Source organism: Parasteatoda tepidariorum, chromosome 6 (assembly GCF_043381705.1).
Source record: "Parasteatoda tepidariorum isolate YZ-2023 chromosome 6, CAS_Ptep_4.0, whole genome shotgun sequence".
NCBI lineage: Eukaryota > Metazoa > Arthropoda > Arachnida > Araneae > Theridiidae > Parasteatoda > Parasteatoda tepidariorum.
Window position 1 is genome coordinate 81,682,489 of NC_092209.1, and position 19,262 is coordinate 81,701,750.

Below are 19,262 nucleotides of genomic sequence, written 5' to 3' on the forward strand. Positions count from 1 at the left end.
GAGGGCGGGTAAAAGATTCGGAAAATCTTATCTGCTGCGTGTAAAAGGGGAGAAAATAGGTAAAATAAGTAAAAATGAGAAAGAATTGGTAGCTATGTAGTTCGAATTTTCTGTTTCTCTTCGAAAATCAGTGAATTTTCTGTAAAAGCGGAATACTTATAAAAAAAATGGGAATTTTTAGAAAATCTGAATTTTTGATAAAAAAAAAACTGAAATTTAAGAGATAAAAGTGAAAAAAGCGGAAATCCGCTAAAAAGCGGAAAAAATTCCTGTGATTGCCTATTTTTTTCGCATGCGAATTCTGATCAGCAAGTATTTTGAGGGTAAAAATATTTCATTTATCAAGATCTCAATGACATGAAAAGCTTCAGCCCCTGGCATGTTATATACATGTACTTTGATTCATGTTGTAAATCGAATAACTAAAATGATTCACAAAATGATTCATAATTTTTTAATTTAGCTGAGAATAAATTTTTTGTTCTGCCTTAGTTTTGATGAACAACTAAATAACACTCCAGAATAGAGTATACTTGTGTGCATACAGGTACTATAAAGTGTATATAAGTTACATATAAAAGAAAAACTATAGAATGCTAGTGCTAATTTTTTTATCTTTCGTCCTCATATTTCATTAATAAATTTTTGATTCACAAAACATAAATAACCGTATTTTTCCAGTCATGCTAATTGCTATTTCAATACTCAATTAAAACATACATATTATAGATTTTGGTAAAAGCAATTACAATAACATAACTGAATCATATACTCTTGAGTTATTTTTGTCCTGATGCAGCTGAATGATAACTTATTCAAGGATCCAAATGGTTTAAATCTTGATTAGCTAAGAAATAAATTTTACTAATAATTTGCTATTTTACTAATAATAATTAGTTGGTAACGTTTGATTAAAGCAGTTTAAAGTGATTTGGCACATTAAATGATAATTATGAATTTCAACCATAATGTGCTTTAAATTCAGCCTGTCATACTAACACCATCACCATTGTTTAGTAAAAAAAAAGTTGGAGCCAAGTTTTAATTTCATAAGCACAATATAATACAACAAAATATAAATGTTGCACAATATATTTTTTTAATTTTTGCATAGGCACCTCTTGGCAAAATGGCACTCCTGGCCCTAAGTATCACTGTATATGCACAATGTCAAACATCTTAATAATTTTACGTCATCACTATAAACATTGCAGCAGTTGTGTGTAAAAAATTCTCCATCCCACTCCATGAAAGTAATTTGGGTTACTTTAAATTTCGAAAACAATCAGAGTAATTAAATTATTAAAAACAAGTAAAATATCAACTACAGAGATTCATAATATGTGTTTAATTATAATTCAAAAATACTTTTGGTTGACACAACACTGGTTGGAATGTTTTGTTCTATTGAAACACAAAGAAACATAAAAGTAAAACACAATATTCTGTATTCCCAGATCAAAACATTTAACCTAAAAATTTTTAAACACATTTTTTTTTATAATTTAAAACATTTAAATATATGCATATAAAAATAGTGAAAAGTCATCTGACACATTGCAGCAATATCCTCTAAATGTAATACAAGAGTAAATGCCATGAATCGAACGTCCGTCACCAGGTCACTTCGTCTTGCGATCTTCGTCCTGCTCGTCTGTGGCACTCCCTTCTTCAGCTTCTAAAAATTCAAAGCCATTGTCCGTTTTCTGGGCCTCACCCTCACTCTTCTCCGATTCTGACTGACTATGCTCGTTATTCTTTTCTTCTTCTTCCTCCTCCCCCTGAGACTCTTCTTTGTTATTGTCTTCTTCTTCAACTTTCTTCTCCACTCCTTTGGAAGATTTTTCTTTGGTGTCAACTTTTTTTTCTTTAGAACCTTTATACTCATAGTGATAGAGAGGCCAGAAGGATTCGAAAAACCCTACATCTTCGGTGAGATTCGGCAAGAGCCACAAGTGGTGCTTTCCAAAAGTAACTATCCACACCAAGACAAATACAACCAGGCGCACTGTAATAGAAAAGAAAACATAATCTAATCAAAGTATAAAATTGATTTAAACATATTTTAACATAGGTAGGTATAGTTCATTCACCAGAACTTGGCACCACTTCCTCAAACGCAGAGTAAATTTCAGCGCGGGAGTAAGAAGAGAAACATTTCCGCATTTGAACATGTGACAACCCTTAATGTACGCCAAATGCAAACATTGAGCTCTTTTTCAGTCACTTACATTTATTACTTTATCATCTGCTAATATACCTTTCATTACTCTAGCTAATTAAATATATTTTAAATTGAAAAACTACTGTTTTCCCAGTAAAATGTCTCAAAATGGACAAACTATTCACTCAAAAGAAAGAAATATTATTTAATTTATGAAATAGTTAATGTAGAAAAATGCACATTAAAATTGCAAAATAAATATTTTTGTCATATGATCGCCAAATAACAACCTTGTTCAGGATTGTTCACATCCTTCTCCCACAAATAACGAAATGATGAAGGCGGAGCCAAGTGCTAACTCCTGGTGAACGAACTATACTTCATTTACGTTGTACTAGAGATGCACAATGGGCTATTAGTGACAGTCTGGGAAACATCCCTGGGGATGAGTTGAAGACATGCCCTCGCAATTTTGATCCTCTGCAGAGGGGATGGTTCCCCTGCTTTGGTATTCCAACGCCCTGCACCCGAAGTCGAGCACTTTACGGTAGAACAATCTACCGAGGACTGATACCACACACCCTCAGTCCCTACGCAGGCTGATCACCCCCTAGAGATGGCTTATGTGGTGAGAGTTATTGTTTAATGAGTGAAACGATCTCGTAACATAAAGAAATGTTGTTTTAAGGTTCCGGTCATCCTTCTTTTATTGTGAAGGTTATTAAGAATTCAAATAAGTTCATTTTTTCCCCAATAGTAAATTACTGAACTAATAATTACCCGATTTTCCCCAAATTAGTATTAAGATATGATAATTATCTATGATAAATGAATTATAAAATATTACGAATTGTGCACCCCCGAACTTTACAAACATTAAGAATTGTGCTTCCCGATGAAATAAGAACTTACATTCCCTGCAAGAACTGCACCCATGTCCAACTTACCCCGGATCACATTCTCGAGTGACCAGCCCTTACCTCATATGTTTCTATACTGGGTATGGTGCCACTGGCTTCAGAACTTCGTGAGATCCTTTACAGTAATGATGTATTGGAGCTTGCGGATGCTGTTTTGAAGGCACTCGAGGCCATTTAAATGTCCATGGACACAATAAAAAAATTAAAAAAAAGAATTGTGCAAAAATCTATCCTAAAAATGCAATTTAAACGTAAAAATTAAATAGATTCAATAGTTTCCAACTAGAAGACTTATTTTTTCCTAGCAGGGTTTCTGAAATACTAACATTTTTTGAAAAATACAAACTATCTAGACACTTTTGTTTTTCTTCTTATGAACTTTTCAAATTACATTTTTTATTAAAAAAACATAAAGTTGGAGAGGGGTCAGTTGTAATTAGGAAATATTTCAGACAATGCAAAATAAAGGCTTGATGTAAGACAGTTATACCAGAATATAATAAATATATCCACAGAAAAAAATATACAAATCACGGATAAGATGATCAAACTGCTTTAAATTGTAAATAGTCATTCAGTTTCAATGCAGTATTCATCAAATCCCCTCTACAATAAACCTGATTAGATTTGTAATCTCTTAGAAATTAAACTTATCTCTAACTGGCAAGTACAACTAATAATGAAATTAAATATCAGAAATTTGTATTAGTCATGTTATTCATTTACTTTTTTCACTTGGAATAACTCAAATTTAAAATTAATTTACAAATGAAAATCAAACACATCCACGCATCTGGAATAATATATTAAATTAAATTCATAACACGCAAGATGAAATTTTACTAATTGCTTTTTTTCCCCTTCTGAATTTAAGTTATTTCTCAGGAACTTTTGAACTCAGCTTAAACCCTGCTTTCAGAGTATTTCCACTCCCCCAAAATTAACAAAAAAGAAACTTAAACTAAGAAATTAAATTTTTTTTAAAAATTTAATAGAAGTTATGATCTAAGTATGAACGATTTTTTTTAAAACATTTTATAATCTTGGTTTCCCACCGCCTAGTGTTTTTAAATAATTAAACTTTTAAAAAAAACTGTACATAGAAGGACTATAAAAGGGAATATACTTACAAACAGCTAAACCAATAATGAAAACAAGGAAACAAGCAGCGGCAACACTTAGATAATAAATATAATGTCTTATCGTTTGAGGCCATAATGGAAAGAGGCATAGAAGTACAGCTGCCACAACTATAATAAACAACAGGAACAATTAGTTTGTGAGCACAAATTTACTACAAATTTATTACATCATTTGAAAACATTAAAATTTACAAAATTATAAATTACTAGATTTAAAATACTCAAATCCACTAAAAATAACTAGGTACCTATCACAAGAAATTGAATACAGAGATTAAATGTTTAATTAAATGTCCAGCCATTGTAAATGCAATTTATAAACTCTTTTCACATATACAATTTTACTTTTGTAATGCTAATTGCAATACTAATTGTTAAAAAATTGATATGAACATTGCAGCTGTGAAAATGTGATTATCAATAGAGAAACAACCTTTAGAATCAGAGTTATAGTGAAAGGTTCAAGATTTTTTAAAAAAAATATTTAATTTTTATCAATTAATGCCTGAGATACTATAAATTTTTAAAAATATACAAGTCATATTATAATTACTTAAATAAGAGTTCAATGGCTGTAAAATATTTTTCTCTCTCATATTTGTTTCTCACTCTCACACTATGCTTTTTTTTTTTTGTTGATAATATCAGGAAATAATGTAATATTAATAAATATAAAAAGCTTCAATTTCAAAATTAAAAAGTCAAAACAGATTGTCTTTTTTATACAGAGGAATTTCCGTGCAGCTGAATTTGCCAACTATAATCAAATAACACAACAATAAATTTTCAGTGAATCTAGCAATAAATCCATTATAACAAACGGTTAAATTGAAATTCATTGATCATTTTTAGTATATGACAGTATTGTCGAAAACAATGATTGTTATAGCACTTAATTTTTTAATAAGTTATTAAGTAATCAAGTAGATAATAAATCAAATATTTAAAAAAAAGCAATTACTTAATAGCAAAAACTTGATTTTATTTTTACATTCTTTTGGTGAATTTAGTTGTTTCCACTTGAATACAATTCGATTTCAAAATAGAGTTCAACAATTAGTAAAGAATTCAGAATTTTCAGACCCATATTCTACATGGAAAAAAAAATGAGTATTTTATACGCATTATGTTTCTTTTTTGAGATAGAAGTAGCAGGTATTTCACAATCTTCAATATTCTCTTTTAAGTCTTCTCCAAATCTTCCTATGTTTAACTTCCGATATAATATTTCAGATACAGTATTTGCTGTTGTAACTCTTTCAAGCATTAAGTTAAAGTATTGAAGGAGGAAAAAGAAACATCAGTGACAATTAAACAGGGTTGCCACTGATATCTGTAAAAAAATTCCCTGTGTTTTCCCTGTGCATATTATACACAATGTATTATGAGGAAACACACATTCACTCCGTTCTTGTGAACTATATTAGGATAAAGACGATAGTTTTAGTTGCTGGAAAAACTTGGGGGGAAAAGAAACAGCTCAACACAAAACAAATAATGCTATAATAAATGAAATAATATAATATAGTTCACCTATCGTTAAATATCCCATACATTGCACTTTGAGAGGTATGCATTTTTTAAAAGACAAAAATAAGAAATAAAATCCCCTATTTTGTCCCCGTCTGTAAAGAAAAATTCAAAATTCCTTGCATTTTCCCTGTTATTTTAGCTGATTTTTAAATTCCCTGTATTTTCCAGATTTTCCCTGTTCTCCTTGTGGAGTAGCAATCAGTTAAACTAGAGTTCACAATAAACAAATACTGATTTCTCAGCTGTCCACTGGGCACATAAAATTACATTAGAAAAGTAGGAGTTTGTATGAGGTCACTAAAAAAGTTTGCTACAACCAAGTGTTTATTATACCTCAGGTTCGTAATAATGTGATTCAATTGTATTACTTTGATTGTATGTAATGTTCAACAAAATGAGAAGTATTTCTGTTCGTAATGTTCTCTTGGAATTTATCAAAATTGGTGGATAAAGCTTGCCACTCAAATCTGGAAAAAAATTCCCTGTTTTTTCTTGTACATATAACACTCAATATATTAAGAGGAAACACAATTAGTGTGCTCTTGTGTCAGCTATATTAGGCTAACTATACCAATTTAAATTGAGGGAAAAACTTAGAGGAAAGAAAAGAACAGCTGAACATACTTAAATAATACTATAGTAAATGAAATAGTTCAGTATAACTGAAATATCATCCTTAAATATCCCATAATGCTTTGAGTTGACACTTAAAAGATGAAAATAAGAAGGAAAAAATTTAATTCCCTGTATTTTTCCCAGTTTGTAAAGAAAAAATAAAAATTCCCTGCATATTTCCTGTTATTTCAGGTTGTTCTTAAATTCCCTGTATTTTCCAGGTTTACCCTGTTCTCCCTGTGGAGTGGCAACCCTGGGGATATGAATATAAACCAACCTCCATCCCACATGAAAGTCTTTAAACCTCTTAGCTTATACTAAAAAATATACAGTAATAATCCTTAATAGTCCAATATATAGAAAAATTCCATACCCATCAGCGTACCAGTGATCCATGTTCTTAGTGGTATTGGATCATAAATCCAAACGTAGGGCTGAAGAATAAAAAAAAACAATAAAAATTTCTTTCACATTTTCTTCACATAACTATACTAAGTATTTCATCACACTATAAAAACAAATAGAAACAAAAACCATTTAAAAACATGCAAAAATATTTTACTTTAGCAGCTGAATTTTGCACACCTTAAAAAATACTTTGATAATCAAACTTATCATGCTTTTTCTACAATATCTTTGAGATTATTTATACGTTATAAACAATAGCATTGCAAATTTTAAACAACATAAAGAGATCCTATACTTATGCGAGAAAGATAAGTAAGTTCCGTGCTTATGTAAGAAAGCATAAACAAAAAACAATTTCCCCAAACAATTGTACAAGGTAATAGACTTTCTTTTACAATAAATAGAATTAACTGTTAAATATAAATACTGTCTGGACTTTAATTCCCTTCCTCAAATTACAGCTCAGTTCCAATAAGGTGGATAGGCATTATTTAAATTGTCTCTGCCTTTTATTCAACCTAAACAATGAAATAACTTTTGCTAAATGACTTCAGGAAATAGTAATTTTCATTTATTTCACATGTGCAATTAGAAATAACATTGGTTGGTTTAGTATCAAACAATAGCAATGCAAAAAGCTGAAATAGATTGATATAAATACACCTACAAATTGTGAAGAAAATATTATGTACTCGCATATAAACAAAAAATAAATAAATAAAGATAAAAAGTGGAAAGTCAGAAAGTTCCCAAATTTTTTCAGCAACTTATTTTTCCCGGAGAAACAAATTCCCCCCAAAGAGGCAGACAGAAAATTTTCTAGTGTTGAAGAACAAAGTGACATGGAATGAACCATCAGAAGACAGGAGCAAACAATATTTACCCCCCTCTATCAGGTTTGAACTGGTTTTGTAGCGAGAGTGGTGAAAGCTTTTCTCACCTTTCCATCCTCCAAATTCTATCCTTTGTGTCCCACCTCAGCTTTGCTGCAGATAGTTTTATCTTACTTTAACACGACGGCAAGTGTTTCTTTCCTCTCCTTCTTTTGAGTTTCATTTTTCTAATACCATGCGGAATTATTTTTTAAAAAATGTCTTATAGTGCTGGGCTTAAACTTAAAAGTTATTTTCTTTCTGGAGACTACAAATAAATGTGCTGTTTGGTTGGTGTTTATGATGATGATTGGTGCCAATGACCGAAAAAGACATTAACGAAACATTCAGTGAACCTGACTCAGAAACAAACTTTGATACAGTTTGAAAGTTTTATTAAATTAGTAATGAAATGTTTTCTTTATTTTTAAATGCCTGGAAAAAATTTTGAAAAAGAAAATTATCGATTTCTCTGAAAGCACTTGTATTGCAAATTGTAGAGTAGGCTTCTGATTTTCTTTTCGGAAAGTGGGGGGATAACCTTATACATGAGATAGACTTATACATGAGCACAAACAAAGACACGAAGAGAATATTTTTATAACGATTTTCCCATTGCATTATTTCTTTTTTCCTTTACTTTCTGAAAGCTAAAATAGATAGCATCTACAAATTAATCGTCTAATGCTAATAATGCATTATAAGAAAATAAAAATACAATTACTAGCTCAAAAAATCATAGGGGTTTGTAACAAGATAAGCAATTCATAAACATAACTCCAAAATTGAGACTTTTTAATGAATGAATTTAAACCATATGATTGACTATCCAATTACAATCATTGAGTTTAAATTGTTGTATCAGCATACATTTAATTACCATTTGATAAAGATTGATACGTAACTTGTGGTGCACATGGTTTTTAATGCATTGTAAAATCTAAACATACATAATGTGATGCGTAGGCAAAATTAACACAAAAGTCAACTAAACTATTTTAATAATCAAAAGAAAAGGAATAACAAATTAAATGCAAAAAGATTCTCAATGAATAAAACTGCCTGATGAAGTTAAATTCAAAATTAAAGAATGAATATTAAGTACAGTACACTCTCGATTATCCGGTTTGCGAATTATCCGTGCTCATTCCAGAGTCACACAAAAAATATAAAGAGAAACATTTTCAAGATTAAAAAAATTTGATTCATGAAGTTATAACACTACCAAATTTTTGGGAAGCAATATTCGTTATTGGATTGCAGCATATGGAACAAATCGTCTACGTTATGGATGATATGGAAAATCATCTACGTTATCCTGATCGTGGAGAAAAATAATAACGCTTGATGAACAATCCTCTTCAGATGTTCAAGAAAAATATGATACAGTATTCTTGAAAAAGCAAAAGAAATCTAAGGTTTTGAAATTCTTTATGAAGAAAATTTAGAAGATTGGTTTCAAAGTGATGCATGTGAGCCTGGCTTCCAGTATTTGACTGATGAAGACATCGTTATGTTGTTAAATCAAATAGTGATGATAGTAACTGATGCCGAAGATGTAGTAAATGAATGAAATACAATTTCTCATTCTGCTGCTCTGTGGAAACTTTATTAGATTATATGGGAGGATTTGATTACGGTGACGTTACTGCGGTTCGTAAAATATGTGTATCGATATATGGCGAAGACGCATTACACATTTGTTAATAAGGAAAATTCCTAGTTTGATGTTATGCATGCAATTGTCAGTAATTTTTATATTTTTTGTACTGATATTGAATTTTTCTTTAATAAAAGGAGTTTTCGGATTATCCGTGTTTTTCTATTGTCCGTGCGACCTGTCCCGGTGATTAACCCGGATCATCAGGAGTGCACTGTATATATAATTTGCTTTTTTAAAGTCCATAAACAGAAATTAAAAAATATATATATATTGCAAAGGTTATGGGGATATTTTGTTCCTGAGATGCTGGTGCCTACTTAATAGCTTTGACCCGGAAGTAGTTCAAAAAGAAAAGGAAAAAAAAGAAATCTACAGGGTATCTGCTACATTTTAGATTTTCAAATTCATGACTTTCCATGACTAATTCCTAGAATTTTTCATGACTTAACGAAGTTACTATTTTCTCTAACAAAAACACAAGAAATTTAAAAAAGCATTATAATAACATAAATTGAAATGATAGGTATAACCAAAACTGTTATACTCTGTATCTTCATATTTAAAAATTTTAAATTTAAAAAAACAGAGCAAAGAAAGAGCTGAAGCAATAAAAGAACTGAAAAAAATACAAAAGCAAAAAATTTTTTTTCTGCAGAATTATATTCCAAAGATACTTTTCTTGTTCATCCGAAAGGAAAGAAATACTCCTGATTTTTTTGTTCTCATTTCGGAATTAAAAAAAATTCGCCAATAACTAGCTTGCTTCAGCTAGAATTTTAAATTGATAAAATAAAAATAATAACAAAAATTCTGAAATCACAGAAGTTTAAAAGATAATTTGCTTTAGAAAAGATGTTTTTTCTTTCATTTTTTGAAAGAACACCATAACTTTTAAAGAACATGATAAAACATTTTATTACAAATTCAGATATTCGGAACAACATGAAATGGGGGGTGGGGTAATTTTTAAATTCCATTTTAAAAACTAGACTTGTCAGCGACCTAAATCCATGACTTGCCATGATTTTCTTAAATAAATAGTTAAAATCATGACATTTTATGACAAATTTTGCTCAATACCGAAATTCATGACATTCCATGATTTTTCATGACTTTCCAGGTGCGCGGATACCCTGAACCTAAGATGTAGATATACAGAGGCCATGGCCCTCATATGTATAAATAAAAGTTAATTTTGTAAGTGTGTTTATCCAAAATCTTAAAAAAAAAATTTTCATGAGTTTCAAGGCTTTGAAACCGCAGATCTGAAAGCATTAGAAGAAAAATTGTTTTCAGTTTTGGATAGTCAATGAATGCGTCATAGTCAATGCAATAGTCAAGTCATAGTCAATACAAATAATTAAATTCCAGCTGCTACCGACACCAAAAGAGTAATTAGTTGAAAGGGGGTAAACATTTAATATCTATTAAATTTTAACATCTTGACAAAATCAAAAACTAACCTCATTGCTATCGATGAAAAACTGTTCTAAGTGCATATCTAACTTTATTTTCTTCTTTTCCTTTTTCTTCTCAACAATATCTTTTTCCTGCAAGAAAATTTTCACTACATTAAGAATTTCTTAATATTGGTATTTATTACAGCAGGATACAGTCATATTCTTCGAATAAAATTAATTATTTAAAAAAATGTTTAAAACAGTTAGAAAGACAGTTTTATAATCCAAAATAGAAACATTAATGTTTGAGCAATAAATGGGGAATAGCAAAGTAATTTATTAAAAGAAACACTTTTCTACAAAGTGTAAACATTCATATTTATAAAATAAATTGCCTTCTAAAATAGGAGTATTTATAGAGCAGGATACAGTTGTATTCCTTGAATAAAATAAATTATTTAAAAAAAATTCCTAAAACAGGTAGAAAAATAATTTTATAATTCAAAATAGAAACATTAATGTTTGCACAATAAATGGGAATAGCAAAGTAATTTATTAAAAGAAGCACTTTTCTACAAAGTCTAGATATTCAGATATATGAAATAAATTGCCTTCTAAAATAAGATATCTCAGAACAAACAAGATTTTAATAGAAGCTGGACACTATAGAAAGTTTTTATAACATTAGTTTGATGGAAGAAAGCCTTTTTAATCTTTAATTGAACAAAGTTTTATTTTCAAGCAATTGAATGTTCTCAAATCAATAAAAAAAATCTATTAAAAAAATACTAAAATGCTTTTATCCTTATTTGTAAAATGAGCGAACTTTCAACTTAAGTTATATTGGATATATAAACACATTAAAAAGACAAAAGACATCTTAATCTTAAATAAATAAATTGATTTTATACTTTAGGAGTATCTTTCTCCTCTACTTTTTCAACATTATCAGATTTTGCTTTCTTGGATGACTTTTTAGATTCCTTTTCTTTTTCAACACCGGAGTCCTGAGCAGCTTCTTCAACTTCTTTTTTCTTTTTCTTTGGTTCTTTTTGTACAACTATTTTCTTTGCTCTATGAAAAAACTTATGCTCCAGAAGTCTAGAATATTAAGAAGAAAAAAAACTGTACTTTTTTTAATTAATTTGGATATTACAATTTAATATTTGCATATTACAAATTATAATTATATTACAAATAAATTGTAATATAAATATAAATAATTTGTAATATACAGTAGTATATTACAAATTATTTATATTTGTATATTACTTTTTTGTAAATTTAAAATTTGCATATTACATATTATTTGTAATTTTCTTTAACATCAATTAAATTTAATTTTAAATTTACTTGAATTTTAAATGCTTAAATAAATTTGTTACATAAAAATAACTTGGATTAATTCTATGTTCATTTTGCAATTTAAATGTATTTGTAATAAATTTAAAATAGTATTTGACTGTTAATAATTTAAAACAGCATAGCATTCAAGCGTGTTTGACTGTGTGTATCCTTGACGAAGTATTCCAAATACGGAACATGATAAACTTAAAATATATATTTAATAAAGCAACAAAAGATAACAAATAACATGCTAGTATTAAGTAATAAAGATTATTGATGAATATCTATTAGTAACGTGTTTATGTACTATCTGGATTGGTGAGGCAGCGCCGCTGTTCAGCAACTACGACTGTAGTCAATGTTTTGTTAATAATGACAGATGGTGACGTCGTCTGACATCACAACATGTTTTGTTGATTCAAATTTTACACAAAATTATGCTACATTGTATAAATTTAAACAAATAGGCAATGAGACAAATCATTTACTTAGTTTTTTTCATGGTCAATTTGCTTTTGAACAGCCAGTCTTCAACTTCTCATAGGAAATGAAAGGGTGAGTAGTATTGTTTTAATTTTATTATTTTTCTCACAAGTATTACAGTTGAGCCATCTATGTGTATCTTTAGTTGCATTTTGTACTTCAGTTTAGATGAATGGTTATTTATTATGCCAACATAGGAAATCAATTGGATCATTACGACAGATCAACTAGGTTATGTTAAACAAACAGCAATGTTACATACTACTTAATTTAAGTTTTTATTTGGACATTACTATTCCTTTTCTAATTACTTTTAATTGATATTCGCAATTATCAATTCAGAATAATTTACTCTTAAAATATTTATAAGTCATATGAAATTCCATTTTCATTTAGCACCATTTTAATTATAATACTAAAAGTTTAAAACCATAGTAAACAATATTTTCTTTGGCATACTGTAAACTATAGTTTCATAATTTATAGTTATGAATTTATTTATAAACCATAATCTAATTTTCTTTAAAATAAAACAGCACACTTCAAAATAAGGTCAATATATGTTGAACAAAAAAGTGAATGAAACAATTAGGAAAAAAAAAATGTAGGAATTTTTGAAATGTTATACTTTTGTAATTCAAAAAATAAATAAGTAAATTACATTCTTCAATATTTGTTTAGTAAAAAACTGAATTATAATTATTTAGAAATTCTTTCTGTAAAATAGAAAACCAAAACAGTAATCAAGATCCTAGTCTAGTCCTAAATATACACATAAACATAGTAATTCAATCAAACAGATCACACATTTATAAACTATAATTTCAATAAAAAATAAATAACCAAAAATTTACAAACATACCTGGCCATGAAATCAACAGCAATATCTCTATTTGAAAAATTTAATTCTCCTTTTTTGTTTTCTTTAGCCCATTGTGAGTCAGCTAAACAGTCAACAGCTTTAGAACCTGAAAGAAAAATTTATAATTCTTAACATTCTGGTTACCATCTTAACCATTGAAAAACTAATAAACCAAAAAAATAATAAATTTGAACATTGTAATCAAAAGATGAAAAATATTCTATTTGAAATAAAAAAGAAATTTGTCAAAACTTTATTTTTCAAATTATGTATACTGTAATACATCAGATAACAATAACAGGGTGTGTAGACAGGTTTTTCAAACAATAATAATAATAATAATAATAAGCACAATTTAAGCACTTTTTTAACACTCAAAAATATTTTTTACAACTTTTCAAAAAAAATAATAATAATCATAATTAAGATGCATGCAATTATAAAAACNATTCTTAACATTCTGGTTACCATCTTAACCATTGAAAAAATAATAAATTTGAACATTGTAATCAAAAGATGAAAAATATTCTATTTGAAATAAAAAAGAAATTTGTCAAAACTTTATTTTTCAAATTATGTATACTGTAATACATCAGATAACAATAACAGGGTGTGTAGACAGGTTTTTCAAAAAATAATAATAATAAGCACAATTTAAGCACTTTTTTAACACTCAAAAATATTTTTTACAACTTTTCAAAAACAAAAAAAAATCATAATCAGGATACATGCAATTATAAAAACTATTTCTTATTGTTTAAAGACCTCCATTTATATGAGTACAATACTACATCAAACATATTATACATATGCATATAATAAAAAGGCAAAAAAAATTTCTAAGACTTTACATAATCATGGAAAAATAACTAGTTTCTCAAAAAAACTGCAGAGAAAATTGTAAAAATCAAGTTTTTTTCTTTTTGCAATTTATGGTGATGATCGAAACTGCAAAGAAAAAATCTTATTTTGAAAGACGGAAAATTAAGCATTTTTACAAACCTCCAACTAAAAAAAGAACCTTTAAGGGCTTTTAAAAAAGTAAATAAAAAATAAGCACCTTTAAGCATTTTAAAAAACACTACACACCCTGAATAACTTTAGAGTATTTTTCACATAAATTGCATTAAGTGCAGGGTTTTTAACCAACCTAGGTAGTAACTAATAACTTTGTTCTTAATAGCAAACAATGAACACCTGCATCATGAGGGGACTTCAGTGCAAAATTAGGACATTTTCCTACTGCCCAGTGGGCTGTGGTAGCTCTTTTAACAGTGACTATTTTGTAAACCATACGGTTACTTTTTCAAAAATTGAAAATTTTAAATATTTAAAAATACTGTTCATATTGATAATATAAGGCATTTATTTCGTAGCATTCCCCATAATATGGTGAACATTAAAAGGTTTACTTCTAAAATGAAGAAATTTTTTTAAGAAACAAGCGTGAAATAAGTAATTTTCAAAATATTATGAAATATTCATAATTATTCTATATTTATTTTTAAAAAATAATTAAAAAAATGCACACAGAGTGCATTTTTGATGAAAAATGTAGTGATCGAGAGGATACTGGCAGACAATTTTTTAACCGTTATTGCTATGGGTGGTTGACTGTATAAAGCTAAGCCCAGGTGGAACTAGGGGTTAAAATTCACTTCCAGACTTCTGGGTAACTAATTTATTAAGCCTAAGATTAAAAAAACGGCCATCCAATATTATTATACTTGTAGTGTTTACAATATAACATGTTCTTTCGATTTAACTGTCAGTGATACAAACAGGAAACTAATTCGAAAGACTCCGCAAACAAGAGTATGATCCTACCCAAAAAATAACTAACGCTGACATTTTACAAAAATATAGATAAAGGTCAAAACATGGTAAACCTTACATTACGTTGTGATGTTAACTTTCTCATATTTATTTACGGCTAACAACCTTTTAGAATCTATAAATGACAGAAAACTCCTATGAATGGTGAAATTACTTGTGAATTTAAACACAAAGTAAAATAATAAAACTTTCTAGAATATCAAGCCTGTTCATGCATCGCCTTGTAAGCATAACATAAGCGATGGGATACATCGGAAGTTTTCTAAATTTCTTCCGGTTTTTGAAAGCTTGTTATTGTTCACATTCAGTCAACCATCCATAATTGATGTTTACAAACGCTAAAAACATTAATCTTTGTATCAGTGTCGCTTACAAAACATAAGATTATTTTCATTTGTATTTACAAAATGTTATTTTATTTGGTTTCACTCATTCTGAAAGGATGTAAAAAACTTAGTACCTCCGAACCTATACAAATATTCCACGCACTTATTAATACAGTACCAGCCCCATAGTAGAAACTCTCCAGAACACAGCCAGATAGTGAAAACAGTCTAAATTTCGCTGCATATTATTTCTCACAAAGTTTTATGTTTATTTTTAAAAAAACAAGCAAACGAATGGGGAAATATTATCAAAACTCCTTCTTAAAACTTTTCTAAACTTGTTTTTAATAAGAATTAAAAACCTGAATTATTTGATTGCAGGATTTACTGTATAGGGATTCGTTTCAGTATAGTTTTATTTCTGATTCCTATGTTTGATTATGCTAAATTTCGTATAATAATAATCTCCGTCTGACTGTGTTAAGATAAATTTCTGGAAGATAGTGCTGTAGATTAGTTTCATAAATTATGCAACTAGGGGTACCAGTAGTACGGTAATTATTTAAATGCAACTGATGCTTAGCAAATATTAACAGATAGTAAAATATTTCTATATTATTTAACATAATAGCGGAACTCTAAATATAAATTAATAATACAGTGATGATAGAGTATTGTACTTTTAAGCACTAAAAACAAAGTTTAAAAATTTAATATTAAACATCAAATATTTGAAGTAAAAAAATAAAAGAAATAACAACAGATATTGCAAACTTGAAATAGTTAAAATTAGTTTAAAACTAACATTATTATGTAACTATGGTAGGCTGGTGATTTTTTAAACTCCTATAACTTATAAAATATTCAACTTTGTGGCGTAAAGATTTCTTTTAAATTCTAAATGGCAGTAATTATTAATTTTATTATTTATTAAAACTATAATTAATGCCAAAAGTCAAAATTATTTCAAAACATTATTAAAGTAAAGAAATAATTTTTATTACCTATAAAATATTCAACTTTGTGACCTAATAATGTAGTTTTCTTTTCTGGAAGAGTCTGTTTTAAGTACTTTGCAACAGCATATTCTTCTTTGGAAGGTTTATCATCCAACTTAACATCCACCTGCAAAAATAATATACAACACATTCTCTTTAATCAATTTATGATGAATACATTGAATAATACAGAAAATACTCCACAGTGTTTGATAACACAAGTGGACTGCTAAAATGTAACTGGAAAATGAAAAAGACAGATAGTTCTCGTGAAGATATTCATATTGGCTCCTGCACCAAAAAGAAGAGCTATCTATAGGTGGAACTCGCAACCCGCTTGGGGCAAACTAGCATGATTTTTATATAATTTAATGTTAAACAACAGGGCAAATTCAGCTGGCAAAGACAGATACAGACCCATAAGCAGAATATTTTCAAATGTTCTGCAACAGGACTTATTAATTATACAAATGTTATGCAAGAATTTCACGGCGTCAAAAAAAGTCAACTTTACGTTAAATAAAATACTATATTTTCATTAATTAAAATGCAGGATCATACACAGATACGCTGCATTATTTTTTAAACCAAAGCAAACATTCTTGATTTGTTACTTTCTCAAATATCATTTAAAAAAAACTTGACTATCTGTATCTTCAATAAGTGACAGCCTTTTCGCAGGAAAACGCTGTCACTTATTCAAGATACAAATTGTTCTGCAGGACTTCGTTTGTTCTGCGACGTGCGTCACAGTTTTAGGCACTTTCTGCTTCTGGGGATACAGATATAGAAATATCACCTATTCAGAAGTCTTGAGGGCTGGGGACCAATATCTGCTACTGAACCTAAAGATACTAACTACATTTTTGAGCAAATAAATTTGTAAAAAATTAAATATAGTTATCATAGATAAAGTACTTTTGCATTTCGTCATCAAGTTTCAAGCAAGTCGTCGTTCGTTTTCAAGCAAATTTAGCTATTTAATTATTTCTTTATTCTTCCAAAAAAATATTTGTCATCTAAAAAATAAAAATAATAAAAGATAAGTAAAATTAATTGAATTTACTTGCACCCTGTAACCTTGACGTGGGTTCTTTAATGGCGGCAAAATAGAAAAAGACCGTAGATTATTTAATTACTTATATAACATTGCAATTATTCTAAATGCAAATTACGGCTTTGAACTTTGTTATTAGTGTACTCTCCCCGCAAACAACCAACTCTCTGAAACAGACCATTTTTTCTGCCTCATGAGAGTCCGTTTATCCAAGATTTCACAATGCTAAAAAGATATTTCAATTAAATATTTGTCTTTTATAAAACAAATATACTTTTAAAAATAATAAAAAACTTCAATTTTCAATATTTTGTAATATTTATTATAAATTCTTATTTTATTCGTTTTTTGAAAAATTGTTTATTATGAATGGAAAAGAAAGACCAAGTGTTAGTCCAGCCTGTTCTCTGCACCTGTTCAATTCAAAACGAACACATTAGAAAGGTTGAGATTGTTTTTACAAAAAATGCTTTTTTCTTAACATTGAAGCAAAAATAAATTTTATTAATTCAAAGTTACATAAATATTTATCTAAATAAATTAAGTTTTAAAAGTAGGGTTACATTTGCTAGTATATTATGTATCATTATTGATAAGCCACACAAGAAATAATAATATATAAGAATGGGCAGATTTCGTTTATTTTTTAAGAGGAAAAAAAAAATTTTTTTTTGGTTTTGTTGGTAGGTCAAAAACCTTGCTTAAAAGAGAGATTTTTTAACAATAAGAAAATTAGATAGAAATAATAAGAAAATCGAAGATTATATATAGTAAACGTTCCAAGGTAACGAGCCCAATCCAAAGGGCACCTGATTCTACACTTTAATGTACTTAAAATAAGGAAATATTTATGAAATATTTTTGGACATAATAGAAAATGTCATTAAATCTTTGAAATATACTTGTAATAAAAGATTTCACACAACTTCATAATATTTAAAAAAAATATATTTAAGAATCCACGATTAAATAAATTTTTTTCAAAGCACAAAATATTTGCATTTATTATTTGCTCAAGCCAATCTGTCTCAAAAAGATTTAACCACATACGGATAAAGTTCATCGACACAGCAAAATAGCCAACATTTACATTATAAACAATTGAAATCATTTTAAATAAATATATTATTTACCTCTTTTTTCTTTTTATTTTTTCGACGTTCGGCCATGGCAATGAAATAATTTTAAAAGTGATGACGACCAGTCAGAGCTTATTGCTTGACGTCAAAACAATAGAACAGGTTTATGTTTAATGTCAAGCGTTTCCGGATGACTGTTTTCATCTACCCGAGACATCTGTTCATATATAATATGAATTTCTAAAAACAATAACAAAACGGAAACGAATAATACTTTTTGCTTTGGCAACAATAAGAAAAGGCTGCCAGGCTGCCGTTAATTTCTAAAAACAATAACAAAACGGAAACGAATAATACTTTTTACTTTGGCAACAATAAAAAAAGGCTGCCAGGCTGCCGTTCAAGACAGTGCGCTTACATATTTATTTAATTTTGAAAATAACGATTTCTTTTTTCCTTTAATTAAAACAAAGTATGAGTGTATGCACACTGCTTGTGTAATTAAATAGGATTTTATTTTTGAAACTTTATTAAATAATTTTAGAGATTATTCATTG

General features: G+C 28.4%; 1 protein-coding gene across 1 annotated transcript; it reads right to left on the bottom strand.

The window, feature by feature from the left end:
- Positions 1–1,329: 1,329 nt before the first annotated feature.
- On the bottom strand, positions 1,330–19,028 carry LOC107455328 (translocation protein 1). Its single transcript, XM_016072851.4, has 8 exons — positions 18,760–19,028; positions 16,576–16,696; positions 13,410–13,515; positions 11,629–11,818; positions 10,781–10,867; positions 6,748–6,808; positions 4,215–4,334; positions 1,330–2,008 (listed from the first exon to the last, which is right to left on the bottom strand). Exons 1-8 carry the CDS (start codon positions 18,793–18,795, stop codon positions 1,623–1,625), a joined length of 1,107 nt encoding a protein of 368 aa, XP_015928337.2. The 5' UTR covers positions 18,796–19,028; the 3' UTR covers positions 1,330–1,622.
- Positions 19,029–19,262: the final 234 nt, after the last annotated feature.

Coding starts and splice junctions, on each gene's coding strand:
- LOC107455328 (XM_016072851.4), bottom strand. CDS start 18,795: ATGGCCGAACGTCGAAAAAATAAAAAGAAAAAAGAG. Junction 16,697..18,759: donor AAAATAAAAAGAAAAAAGAG/GTAAATAATATA, acceptor TTATTTTTGCAG/GTGGATGTTAAGTTGGATGA. Junction 10,868..11,628: donor AGGAGAAAGATACTCCTAAA/GTATAAAATCAA, acceptor ATTTTCTTGCAG/GAAAAAGATATTGTTGAGAA.